Source organism: Aquarana catesbeiana, linkage group LG10 (assembly GCF_042186555.1).
Source record: "Aquarana catesbeiana isolate 2022-GZ linkage group LG10, ASM4218655v1, whole genome shotgun sequence".
Lineage (NCBI taxonomy): Eukaryota > Metazoa > Chordata > Amphibia > Anura > Ranidae > Aquarana > Aquarana catesbeiana.
Genome location: NC_133333.1, coordinates 206,833,570 through 206,847,038, shown reverse-complemented (window position 1 = coordinate 206,847,038; position 13,469 = coordinate 206,833,570). Strand labels below are relative to the sequence as shown.

The 13,469-nt window shown below is 44.1% G+C and overlaps 1 protein-coding gene across 1 annotated transcript in view; it reads right to left on the bottom strand.

Moving 5' to 3' along the window:
• The window catches only part of CHMP2A (charged multivesicular body protein 2A), a 40,767-nt gene that overhangs the window by 23,708 nt on the left and 3,590 nt on the right, over positions 1 to 13,469 (bottom strand). Inside the window, exon 2 of the mRNA XM_073603196.1 lies at positions 1,905 to 2,088. Coding sequence (XP_073459297.1) covers positions 1,905 to 2,072 — 168 coding nt within the window. The 5' untranslated portion in view covers positions 2,073 to 2,088. The remainder of the gene's footprint in view (positions 1 to 1,904; positions 2,089 to 13,469) is intronic.

Here is a 13,469-nt window from a genome sequence, read left to right as displayed (position 1 = left end):
CAAAATAAAATAAAAATACTGGACTGAAACCACAGTGTGCAATGACTGTTTTCACCCCAAACGTTCCTTAGGTACTGCTCTGTGCTCTCATGACAATGCGAGTGCTGGGAGCTGAAGCAACACTCCCTCAGGGAGCAGGTCCATGACACCTTGTATTTGCAGGATGTCCTCAGTTTTTCATGTTTAATGATAGAGAAGGATTACTGCAGTGGAATGCGCCAGCCAAAACCCAAGATTGCCAGCCATAACTGCATTTTGATTTGTTTTTCCCTTTTGTGCCCCATTTATATTGACCCATTTTTTATTGTTTTCTATGTGTCCTGTTCAAATTGTAACACAGCTGGGAGATGCAGTAAAATGCTCATGTCATCGCACCACGTTATGATATGATATGACACCACAAAGTGTGGTGTGCGGCAGAAAATGTCACTGCTCTGCGGTAATACGCTACGTCTCCATTTTACCACAGCTTGCCACACTGTGGGTAAAGTTAAAAAAAGAAAAAAAGAAAAGTAAATTATGTTATACACTTTAACATGCATCGCACTACAGCCTCACTGCCCTATAACGGATAGCAACCTGCACGCTAAAATGCAGCGGTGTTGTGTAAACGAGCCCTTAAAGTCAAAACAGATACACATCAGCACATATGTACTTCCCATTTGGAAGTCATTTATTCTTTCTGCCCCTTCCCCAATTAAATCCACCTTCCACATACTTGACTCTGATGGCTGCGGCTTCCAGTGTTTGTTTACATTCAGCACTGAAAGACCCCCACTGTCCTGCCTGCACTTGTGCATTTTTCTAGGTTCTTCACAGTTCTATGCAGCTGTGCCCTGAGGATGGCGTTGATCAGAAATGGTCCAATTAAAGTCTATGTGGCTGTAACAAGTAGTTGCAGTCGGGAAAGTAAGACTTGCGCCGCTGGATCTAAACAAACAGTGGAACCATGGCCTGTCAGATCAAGGTAAGTATGCACCTATGGATGGTGGGGGTTGGTTAGGTCAGTTCTGGGTAAAGGGGCAAAAAAAATAAGTGCACTTTGCTTTAAAGTGCCATGATCCTTTAATGGTTTTCTCTTTTCCTCTTAGAAGCCATTATTTCAGAAACGGAGTTGCTCATTTTCTTCTTTTACACTGAAGGATAAGTTCGCCTTTTGTAACATGTTAAATATTCAGGGTGTAACATGTTAAAAATGCACCAGCCCCCCGCAAACCTGAGTCCCTGTTTTGACAGCTAGCGGGGGATCTTCTCCCCCACTGGCTATCACAATTGAAAAAAACAAAAAGAAATAAATAAAAACGTGGCTTGGCGGGGCTCAACCCAGGTCGTTCATTCACAGTGTCCTGTGAATGGGAAAACTACAAGTCCCAACAGCCTTTGTGCTGTAGGCTTGTAGTTCTCAATGAACTATCAGGGTGCAGTTGATCTCTCTAGGTAGTTCACGGAATTTCCTGTCATTGTGTAACTGCATGCCTGCATCGGAGGTATGGGCAGACAGATACACAGACAGTCTGCAGGAGCCCATCATTACACCCATGATCTTCCATGATGTGTGGATTCTCCCTGAAAACCCTTCTCTTCAGAGAAGCCTACCCTACTCACACCTAACAACTGTTTTTTAATTTTCTCCATCAGCTCACCCCCCACAGTTACTACTGTGGTGATTGGCTGGAAGAAGAAAAAGAAAGAAGAAAGAAGAAAGAAGAAAAAAGAAAAAAAGAAAAAAGAAAAAAGAAAAAAGAAAAAAGAAAAAAGAAAAAAGAAAAAAGAAGAAGAAGAAGAAGAAAGAAGAAAGAAGAAGAAAGAAGAAGTTCCACCATAAAAGGATAATGGAAACAACTGACTTCTAAAAGTGCAAGTGGGTGTAGAAACAAAACAAGATTATATACATCACCACTGACCATCTGTCCCTGTTTAGCCATTTTCTTAATATCTGCTATAACTTTCTTCTCTTGCTGCTCGAGTTTCTGTCGCTCGCGATCGAGCTCCCTGATGGCGCGGGTAAGGGCCCGCTGATTCTGCCGCAGCATCTCCTCTGGGGTCTTCCGGCGTCCGAACAAGAAATCCATGTTTGCTTCTTAGTGTCTACGTGTGGAAAAATAAATAAAAACATTACAAGACATGCAAAAGGAGTACAAAGACTGGCGGCATTGTCTCTACATATGATTTAGAGTTAGTAAAATACATAAATAGATGTCCCAGATGCTTGCTGTCTGGTGTAGCAGCATAAGGTTCTACATTTAATGATCTGAATAAACCTATTTTAGGACAGATATGATCATTCATTAACGTTAAAATGTTTATGAATCCAAAACAAAGTTTTAGCCTTGATTAAATGCAAGCGAGTTAAAAAGCCCTCTAAGCTCTGATATGTCTCAAGGGTTGGATAAAGGGCCTCCCACAGACATGGCTGTCTCACTACTTTCAGATCCCCGGACCCGTTCATCGGGTGCATGGACAGTGAAAGCCAATCATCCACAAAAGGTGCCCGGGAGAGTGGACGAGTTTGTACGACGTTGGTTCATCTTTTGTGAAAAAGGTGAACTAACACGTTAAAGGATAAGTTCCCCTGTAAGGTATTAACCACTACAATACAGGGAATTTTCTCCCCCCTTCCTGCCCAGGCCAATTTTCAGCTTTCAGCGCTGTCACATTTTGAATGACAATAGCTCGGTCATGCGACGTTGTACCTAAATTAAATTTTGATAATTTTTTTCCCCACAAATAGAGCTTTCTTTTGGTGGTATTTGATCACCTCTGCGTTTTTTATTTTTTGCGCTTTAAACAAAAAAAAAAAAAAAAAAAAAAAAAAAAACAATTTTGAAAAAACACCACAATATTTATTACTTTTTGCTATAATAAATATCCCAAATTTTTTATTTATTTTTTTTTTTATTTCTTTTCTCAGTTTAGGCCGATATGTATTCTTCTACATATTTTTGGTATAAAAAAAAAATGATTAGTTTGCGCAAAAGTTATAGCGTCTACAAAATAGGGGATAGATTTATGGCATTTTTATTATTAACTTTTTTTTTTTTACTACTAATGGCGGCGATCTGCGATTTTTATAGCGACTGTGACGTTGTGGCGGACAGATCGGCCGCTTTTGACGATATTTTGAGACCACTGACATTTATAAAGCTATCAGTGCTATAAAAATGCATTGATTACTGTATAAATGTCACTGGCAGGGAAGGGGTTAACACTAGGGGGCGCAGAAGGGGGTTAAATGTGTGTCCTAGGGAGTGATTCTAACTGTGGGAGGAGGGGGCTGATGAGGGGAGGAGACCGATCGGTGTTCCTATATACAAGGAACATACGATCAGTTCTCCTCTCCCCTGACAGGACATGGATCTGTGCATTTATGGATAGTGTAGGACCCACTAATGATGGGGTATTTTGTTGCAGTAAGTGGGCTTAACCACTTAAGGACCAGCCTCGTTTTGGATTTTAGGTGTTTACATGTTTAAAACAGGTTTTTCTGCTAGAAAATTACTTAGAACCCCCAAACATTATATATGGTTTTTCTTCTAACACCCTAGAGAATACAATGGCGGTCATTGCAATACTTTTTTTTGCACCGTATTTGGGCAGCGGTCTTATAAGCGCACTTTTTTTGGAAAAAATTCACTTTTTTGAATAAAAAAATAAAACAACAGTAAAGTTATCCAAATTTTTTTTATATTGTGAAATATAATGTTATGCCAAGTAAATTGATACCCAACATGTCATGCTTGAAAATTGCGCCCGCTCATGGAATGGCGTCAAACTTTTACCCTCAAAAATCTCCATAGGCGACGTTTAAAAAATTCTACAGGTTGCATATTTTGCGCTACAGAGGAGGTCTAGGGCTAGAATTATTGCTCTTGCTCTACCGGTCACGGCGATACCTCACATGTGTGGTTTGACCACCGTTTTCATATGCGGGCGCTACTCGCGTATGCGTTCGCTTCTGCGTGCGAGCTCGTCGGGACAGGGGGGTTTTAAAAATGTTTTTTTTTTTTATTATTTATTTTACAATATGTTATTTATTTTTACACTGTTTAAAAAAAAAAAAAAAATGGTGTCACTTTTATTCCTATTACAAGGAATGTAAACATCCCTTGTAATAGAAAAAAGCATGGCAGGACCTCTTAAATATGAGATCTGGGGTCAAAAAGACCTCAGATCTCATATTTACACTAAAATGCAATAAAAAAAAAAAAAAAGTCATTTAGAAAAATGACATTTGAAAAAATATGCCTTTAAGAGGCGTGGACGGAAGTGACGTTTTGACGTCGCTTCCGCCCAGCAGTGTCATGGAAACGAGTGAGCGCCATCTTGGCCTCACTCGTCTCCAGACAAACCACTGAGCAGGATGCGATCGCCTCCGCCGCTACCGACGGCTCCGGTAAGCGGCGGAGGGCACCGGATCGCGGCGGGAGGGGCCCTCTCCCGCCACCGATAAAAGTGATCTCGCGGCGAATCCGCCGCAGGGACCACTTTTATCTGAAAGCCGGCCGCCGCACGAAAACGGGGATACCGGGGTTATGGCAGCTAGCTGCTGCCATAACAACGATATCCCCGTTCAAACTTAGGACGTATATAGTCGTGCGGCAGTCGAGAAGTGGTTAAGCACCATATAGAAATATGGTGTGACCAAATCCCCATATTTTTTGATAAGGTTTTTTGAAAATGTCTAGGTATTTTAAATAAGCCTTGCTGGAGGTAAATGTCTTTTTTGCATGTGTGCGTTGTAATATTTTGTTCTGTTGTATGGTCTTATGGTTGCACCATCTTTAATGCATCTTTTAGGGTGTGCCCCCCAGATATCTTGTTTGTCCATTGTATGGATTCTGACCAAATCCTTTTGGGTGAGGAGCACCCCACTCCCTCATCAAGTACCTCTCATTAGTGTCCACCTGTGTCATGGGTGAAGACCTCAAGTTCTCCCATATAGAGGAGGGTATTGCTCTCATGGTTCAGAGAAGCAGGATCTCCCAATCTATGGATAGTGTAGGACCCACTAATCATGGGGTACTTTGTCGCAGTAAGTGGGCTTAAGCACCATATAGCATTATAATGTGACCAAATCCCCATATTTTTTGAAAATGTCTAGGTATTTTAAATAAGCCTTGCTGGAGGGAAATGTCTTTTGCATGTGTGTGCTGTAATATTTTGTTCTTTTACACACACAGATCCACGTCCCTGCTCTGTGATGAGCAATCGCGGGTTCCCCAGGCGGACATCGTGGCCACCGAACACGCGCACCGGGTCCCCAGTGATGCAGCACGCTCTCCACAATGCCGGGAAGACAAAGACGTCATATGACGTCCGCCTGGAGGGAGGAAGGGTCCCTGCCGCCGTCATTTTACAATACGGCGGTAGGCAAGTGGTTAATAAATACAGCAATAATAATACTATTAAATGCACATCTTTTTGCAGGTAAAAAAAAAAAAAAAAATGCATTCATTTTTTTTTTTTTTTTTTTAGGAGCCTGTAAAGCATTGCACCAGCGATCAGCAGATCACACGAGCTGTCTGTGTAGCTGTCTGCGTAGCTGTCTGCGTAGCTGTCTGCGTAGCTGTCTGCGTAGCTGTCTGTTAGTACCTCATACGGACAGGCAGATCCTGCATGAGAGGAAGAATCAACGAACTACCTACAGTGCTCATCAGCACTCCGGTAGTTCATTGAAAACTACAAAAAGTAATCCGCAATGGCTGACAGTAGTTGTAAAAAAGACAGATTGTGGGGTGTGGAGAACAAGTGTGCAATTTAATCTACCCCTAGAAGGCAACGCCCCCGATAAACATATATACAGACCCCTGGAATAAAGTAGTACTTTAAATGTACAGTCTAGGGTATATTAGACACTAACTCATAAGAGGTATAAAAAAAAAAAAAAATTAAAATTTTATTCAATATCAGAAAGGTTATAAAACATATGAATCCCATGGCCCACATACTGGATCCCAAGGCCAAGACAGAGATTTATATGGCTACTGTCTGTGTAAATATGTTCTTAAACCTTCCTGATATTGCATAAAATTGTAATTATTTTTACACATCTTATGAGTTGGTGTCTAAAATACCCTAGAACAGGGGTCTCAAACTGGCAGCCCTCCAGCTGTTGCAAAACTACAAGTCCCATGGGGCATTGCAAGGCTGACAGTTACAAGCATGACTTCCACAGGCAGAGGCATGATGGGACTTGTAGTTTCATAACAGCTGGAGGGCCACCAGTTTGAGACCCCTGCCCTAGAATGTACATCTAAAGTCCCCCTAATTTCCAATTCTCAGAACCCTGAATGAATGATGCGGCTGGGTAGGCACGGCCGTGTTTTTTTCAAAACTGACAGTGGGTGTGGGGAGAAGATCCTCCACCTGCTGTCAAAATGGGGATTTGGGAAGGGGGGTGTGGGGCTGCTCATTTAGTAGCATGTTACACCCTGGATATGGGATTTTTAGGAATTTTCCTTTTTTCACTGGCTTAAGTCAGCATCAAACACAGAAGATTCTCTGCAAGGGACGCACAATAAGTGCCCATAGACTGCATGCGGCCCAAGTCACAGGTTGGGCACCAGGGTTCTACGGCCTTCCCTACATTAATTACCCTGAGTACAGAGGCTTCTCCAGACATACACAGACCTGTAGGGCCCACAGACAAAGACAGTCAGGGCATACGAGGTAAAGTCCTCAGCTCCTGGCACAGCTGTGACCAGAGGCCCGAACACACCCTGTAATGTAGGAGCTGGAATCTCATTATCATACCTCATTACATTAGTATGGAGGATAGCAGAGCCTGCTGAATCACCGGCAACTGCTATAAACAGCTGAATAATACAAGAGATAATACTCTGAGGGCGGAGCTTAGATACCAGACCTGCGACTGATTACCGTCATGGATTTATATAGCACCGCTATCACCAGTAATCATAATACAACATACAAAATGCAACTCTGATTGAGCGAGACATCAAATGTTTCCAGAACACAGAGTAGCAGAACATTATATAGAGATACAAGAGGAGAGAGGGAAGCAAGGCATCTGATCGGTCACCAACTACCCCCATGACACTTATCTGACTAGAGCTCACCATACAGGTTAAAATCTGGTTATACAACCTTTATTAACCACTGACAATTATGAAGCACAATGACCTTCCTGATTGGATAGATTAGGTAGGTGCTCAGATTACAAAGTTTTGGTAAATATAAAGTTGATTGTACGGTGAGATTGGAACCTGTATGGTGACCCTTAGCTGTACACGGCCAGATTCTCAGTGGGTGTTCCCCTTACCGTGCTCTTGAGTAGCTAAACTGAATATACCTGGGGAACACTTACCTAGCAGCACCGGATCCTGGGTTCAGTCCCATCCAAATGTCACCGCACATGGGAGTTTATCCTCCTTGTGTTTGGGTGACCCCATCACAATTATACAGACACATGAGGGCAATGGCACACCAACACAAGTGTACATACCCAACACAAGTAGGAAAAACCCAATATACAATATGACTTGGAGAGAACTGAGCCTAGGATCCAGCACTGCAAGGCAAACGTTCTGCCTATATAGCCCCCACTAAGATGTAGTCAGCTCAGGAGTCAGAAGGGGCTGTAGGAGGAACATTTATCAAGCACAATCTGACCTCTGCATGTGACGGTCCAAAGATGGATTAGATATGGCCAGTTCAGCAGGGACCAGACAAATTTTGATCTATGTGTGGCCAATGCAGTTGAACAGATGTTGACTAACTGATGGACTTCTGTTCAATTGTCCTGTCAGATACAGTTGTACTATCCATCATGAATGCCGCTGCCAGACTCATCCACCTTACCAATCGCTCTGTGTCTGCCACTCCTCTCTGTCAATCCCTCCACTGGCTTCCGCTCGGCCAAAGAATTAAATTCAAAATTCTAACTACGTACAAAGCCATCCACAATTTCACCCCCAGCTACATCCCTAGCTTAGTCTCTAAATACCAACCTATTCGTTCCTCTCAAGACCTCCTGCTCTCTAGCTCCCTCGTCACCTCCTCCCATGCTCGCCTCCAGGACTTTTCCAAAGCATCTCCAATCCTATGGAATGCCTTACCCTAATCTGTCCGCTTATCTCCTACTTTATTAGCTTTTAGACAATCCCTGAAAACCCTTCTCTTCAGAGAAGCCTATCCTACCCACACCTAACAACTGTATTTTTATTTTTTCCATCAGCTCACCCCCCACAGTTATTACCTTTTGTTTCCACTTGACCCTCCCTTCTAGATTGTAAGCTCTAACGAGCAGGGCCCTCTGATCCCTCCTGTATGGATTTGTATTGTAAGTGTACTGTCTGCCCTCATGTTGTAAAGCGCTGCGCAAACTGTTGGCGCTATATAAATCCTGTATAATAATACTAAGTTGTTTGCACCCCCTTGGAGAATTGGTAATATACAGTATGTACCGTTTAAAAAACAAATGAACAGGCACCCCCTAAGTGGTTAATAATGTGTATTGCCCTCTTTAGAATCAATGACAGTGTGCAGTCTTTTGTAATAGTTGTCTATAAGGCCCCCGAATTCTTGCAGGTGGTAAAGCTGCCGTTCAGCTTGGCAAAATGCCTCCAGGTCATGCAAAGTTATTGGTCGGCTTGCATGAACCGCTTATTTGAGATCTCCCCAGAGTGGCTCAATGATAATACGGTAAGGAGACTGCGATGGCCACTCCAGTACCTTCACCTTTTTCTGCTGTAAACACTGGAGGGTCATCTGGGCCTTGTGCTTAGGGTCATTGTCATGCAGGAAAGTCCCTGAGTGTTCCATACGCAGCTTTCATGCAAAAGAATGCAAATTGTCTGCAAGTATTTTCTGATAATGCTGCATTCATCTTGCCAAACATTTTCACAGGATTTCCCTTGCCTTTAGAGCACACCCCCCTCCCCAAGACATCAGTGAACCACCACCATGCTTCATAGTGGGGATGGTATTCTTTTCACTATAGGCCTTGTTGACCCCTCTCCAAACGTAGCGCTTATGGTTGTGACCATAAACCTCTATTTTTGTCAAGGTGTTGTGGGGCATATTGTAACTGGGCTGTTTTGTGGCATTGGTGCAGTAAAGGCTTCTTTCTGGCAACTCGACCACGCAGCTCATTTTTGTCCAAGTATCACTGAATTTGTGCTCAACAACCACACTGTCTTTTTCCAGAGCAGCCTGTATTTCTACTGAGGTTGCCTATGGATTTTCTTTAGATAACAAACATTTCTTCTGGCAGTTGTGGCTGTAATCTTTCTTGGTCTACCTAACCTTGGCTTGGTATCAAGAGATCCCCAAATTTTCCACTTCTTAATAATAATAATAATAATAATAACAGTACTGACTGGCATATGCAATGCTTTGGATACCTTTGTATATTCTTTTCCATCTTTATAAAGTTCCATTACCTTGTTATGCAGGTCTTTTGACAGTTATTTTCTGTTCCCCATGGCTCAGTATCTAGCCTGCTCAGTGCATCCACGTGAGAGCTAAAAAAACTCATTGACTATTTGTACACAGACAGTAACTACAATTTAAAAAAAAGCCACAGATGTGGGAAATGAACCTTTTATTGCCATTTTGCTGTGCGTGTCACCTTGTGTGTCTGTACCAAAGCCAAACATTCCAGGGGATGGAAACTTTTTATCAGGGCCATTTGGGTGATTTCTGTTATTAGGATTTAAAATGGAACCAAACAACCAGATGTGATAATAAATGGCTTCATATGATCCCTATCCTGAAATATAAGACAGTTTTTGGCCATTTCTGCCATGGGATGTAAATGTTTGAGAACAACTGTAAAAGATACCTGATGAGCAGCTGCAGCACTGATCTGTGTATTCTAACAGCAGAGGAGTCTCCCACTATCAGAATACAATGGCTCAGCGGGGAGGATCCACCGCCAATGTGAGGACGGGGGAATCAGTTTTTTTTTTTTTTGTTTCACCCACTGGCTGAATGAAAAAAAAAAGCCTGAACCGTGAATGGCCAGCTTTAGACTCCCCCTACATACACCTTACAATCAGCTTTAGATTTACCAGAATGATGTAATATGAGGACCTGGTTAATCCATCCAATCAGTGTTCAATTAAGCAGGACCGTGCCCCACATAGTTAGTTGTTGGTAGATCTAAGGCTCGGTTCACACTGCCGTGACCTGAAAGTCGTGCGACTTTGCCAGGTGACTCGAGTACTACTTTGGTGCGACTTTCAGGGAAAGCCTGGGTAATCTTCCTGTAATGTCGGATCCAAATCACATCAATATAGATGAGGATCCGACTTAACCACTTGACGACCGCCTCACGCCGATGTACGTCGGCAAGGCGGCACGGACAGGCAAAATCACGTACATGTACGTGATTTGCCTTCCGCGGGTGGGGGGTCCGATCGGACCCCCCCCCGCCGCCCGAGGCGGTCCCGTTCTGTCCCCCGGCGATCAGAGACGAGGGGGAGGCCATCCGTTCGTGGCCCCCCCCTCGCGATCGCCGCCGGCCAATGGGAACACTCCTTTGCTGCTGTATGCTAAACAGCAGCAAAGGAAGTGATGTAATCTCCCCTCGGGTCGGTAGTTTCCGTTCCGGCCCGAGGAGAGACAACATGTGAGTAAGTGCACCAACACACACACACACAGTAGAACATGCCAGGCACACATTACACCCCGATCCCCCCCCCGATCGCCCCCCGATCCCCCCCCAATCACCCCCCCCCCCCCTGTCACAAACTGACACCAGCAGTTTTTTTTTTTTTTTTTTTTTCTGATTACTGCATTGGTGTCAGTTTGTGACAGTTACTGTGTTAGCACAGTTACTGTTACCCCCCTGTAGGTCTAGGGTACCCCCCTAACCCCCCCTAATAAAGTTTTAACCCCTTGATCACCCCCTGTCACCAGTGTCGCTAAGCGATCATTTTTCTGATCGCTGTATTAGTGTCGCTGGTGACGCTAGTTAGTGAGGTAAATATTTAGGTTCGCCGTCAGCGTTTTATAGCGTCAGGGACCCCCATATACTACCTAATAAATGTTTTAACCCCTTGATTGCCCCCTAGTTAACCCTTTCACCACTGATCACTGTATAACCGTTACGGTTGACGCTGGTTAGTTTTTTTTTTTTTTATAGTGTCAGGGCACCCGCCGTTTATTACCGAATAAAGGTTTAGCCCCCCGATTGCCCGGCGGTGATATGCGTCGCCCCAGGCAGCGTCAGATTAGCGCCAGTACCGCTAACACCCACGCACACAGCATGCGCCTCCCTTAGTGGTATAGTATCTGTACGGATCAATATCTGATCCGATCAGATCTATACTAGCGTCCCCAGCAGTTTAGGGTTCCCAAAAACGCAGTGTTAGCGGGATCAGCCCAGATACCTGCTAGCACCTGCGTTTTGCCCCTCCGCCCAGCCCACCCAAGTGCAGTATCGATCGATCACTGTCACTTACAAGGCACTAAACGCATAACTGCAGCGTTCGCAGAGTCAGGCCTGATCCCTGCGATCGCTAACAGTTTTTTTGGTAGCATTTTGGTGAACTGGCAAGCACCAGCCCCAGGCAGCGTCAGATTAGCGCCAGTACTGCTAACACCCACGCACGCACCGTACACCTCCCTTAGTGGTATAGTATCTGAACGGATCAATATCTGATCCGATCAGATCTATACTAGCGTCCCCAGCAGTTTAGGGTTCCCAAAAATGCAGTGTTAGTGGGATCAGCCCAGATACCTGCTAGCACCTGCGTTTTGCCCCTCCGCCCGGCCCAGCCCACCCAAGTGCAGTATCGATCGATCACTGTCACTTACAAAACACTAAACGCATAACTGCAGCGTTCGCAGAGTCAGGCCTGATCCCTGCGATCGCTAACAGTTTTTTGGTAGCGTTTTGGGGAACTGGCAAGCGCCAGCGGCCTAGTACACCCCGGTCGTAGTCAAACCAGCACTGCAGTAAGACTTGGTGACGTGGCGAGTCCCATAAGTGCAGTTCAAGCTGGTGAGGTGGCAAGCACAAGTAGTGTCCCGCTGCCACCAAAAAGACAAACACAGGCCCGTCGTGCCCATAATGCCCTTCCTGCTGCATTCGCCAATCCTAATTGGGAACCCACCGCTTCTGCAGCGCCCGTACTTCCCCCATTCACATCCCCAACCAAATGCAGTCGGCTGCATGAGAGGCATTTTCTTTATGTCCTCCCGAGTACCCCTACCCAACGAACCCCCCAAAAAAGATGTCGTGTCTGCAGCAAGCGCGAATATAGGCGTGACACCCGCTATTATTGTCCCTCCTGTCCTGACAATCCTGGTCTTTGCATTGGTGAATGTTTTGAACGCTACCATGCACTAGTTGAGTATTAGCGTAGGGTACAGCATTGCACAGACTAGGCACACTTTCACAGGGTCTCCCAAGACGCCATCGCATTTTGAGAGACCCGAACCTGGAACCGGTTACCGTTATAAAAGTTAGTTACAAAAAAAGTGTAAAAAAAAAAAAAAAAAAAAAAAATATGAAATAAAAAAAAAATAGTTGTCGTTTTATTGTTCTCTCTCTCTCTATTCTCTCTCTCTATTGTTCTGCTCTTTTTTACTGTATTCTATTCTGCAATGTTTTATTGTTATTGTTATTGTTATTATGTTTTATCATGTTTGTTTTTCAGGTGTGTAATTATTTATACTTTACTGTTTACTGTGCTTTATTGTTAACCATTTTTTTGTCTTCAGGTACGCCATTCACGACTTTGAGTGGTTATACCAGAATGATGCTTGCAGGTTTAGGTATCATCTTGGTATCATTCTTTTCAGCCAGCGGTCGGCTTTCATGTAAAAGCAATCCTAGCGGCTAATTAGCCTCTAGACTGCCTTTACAAGCCGTGGGAGGGAATGCCCCCCCCACCCCCACCGTCTTCCGTGTTTTTCTCTGGCTCTCCTGTCTCAACAGGGAACCTGAGAATGCAGCCGGTGATTCAGCCAGCTGACCATAGAGCTGATCAGAGACCAGAGTGGCTCCAAACATCTCTATGGCCTAAGAAACCGGAAGCTACGAGTATTTCATGACTTAGATTTCGCCGGATGTTAATAGCGCCATTGGGAAATTGGGGAAGCATTTTATCACACCGATCTTGGTGTGGTCAGATGCTTTGAGGGCAGAGGAGAGATCTAGGGTCTAATAGACCACAATTTTTTCAAAAAAGAGTACCTGTCACTACCTATTGCTATCATAGGGGATATTTACATTCCCCGAGATAACAATAAAAATGATTAAAAAAAAAATATGAAAGGAACAGTTTAAAAGTAAGATTAAAAAAGCAAAAAAATAATAAAGAAAAAAAAAAAAAAAAAAGCACCCCTGTCGCCCCCTGCTCTCGCGCTAAGGCGAACGCAAGCGGCGGTCTGGCGTCATATGTAAACAGCAATTGCACCATGCATGTGAGGTATCACCGCGAAGGCCAGATCGAGTGCAGTAATTTTTCCAGTAGACCTCCTCTGTAAATCTAAAG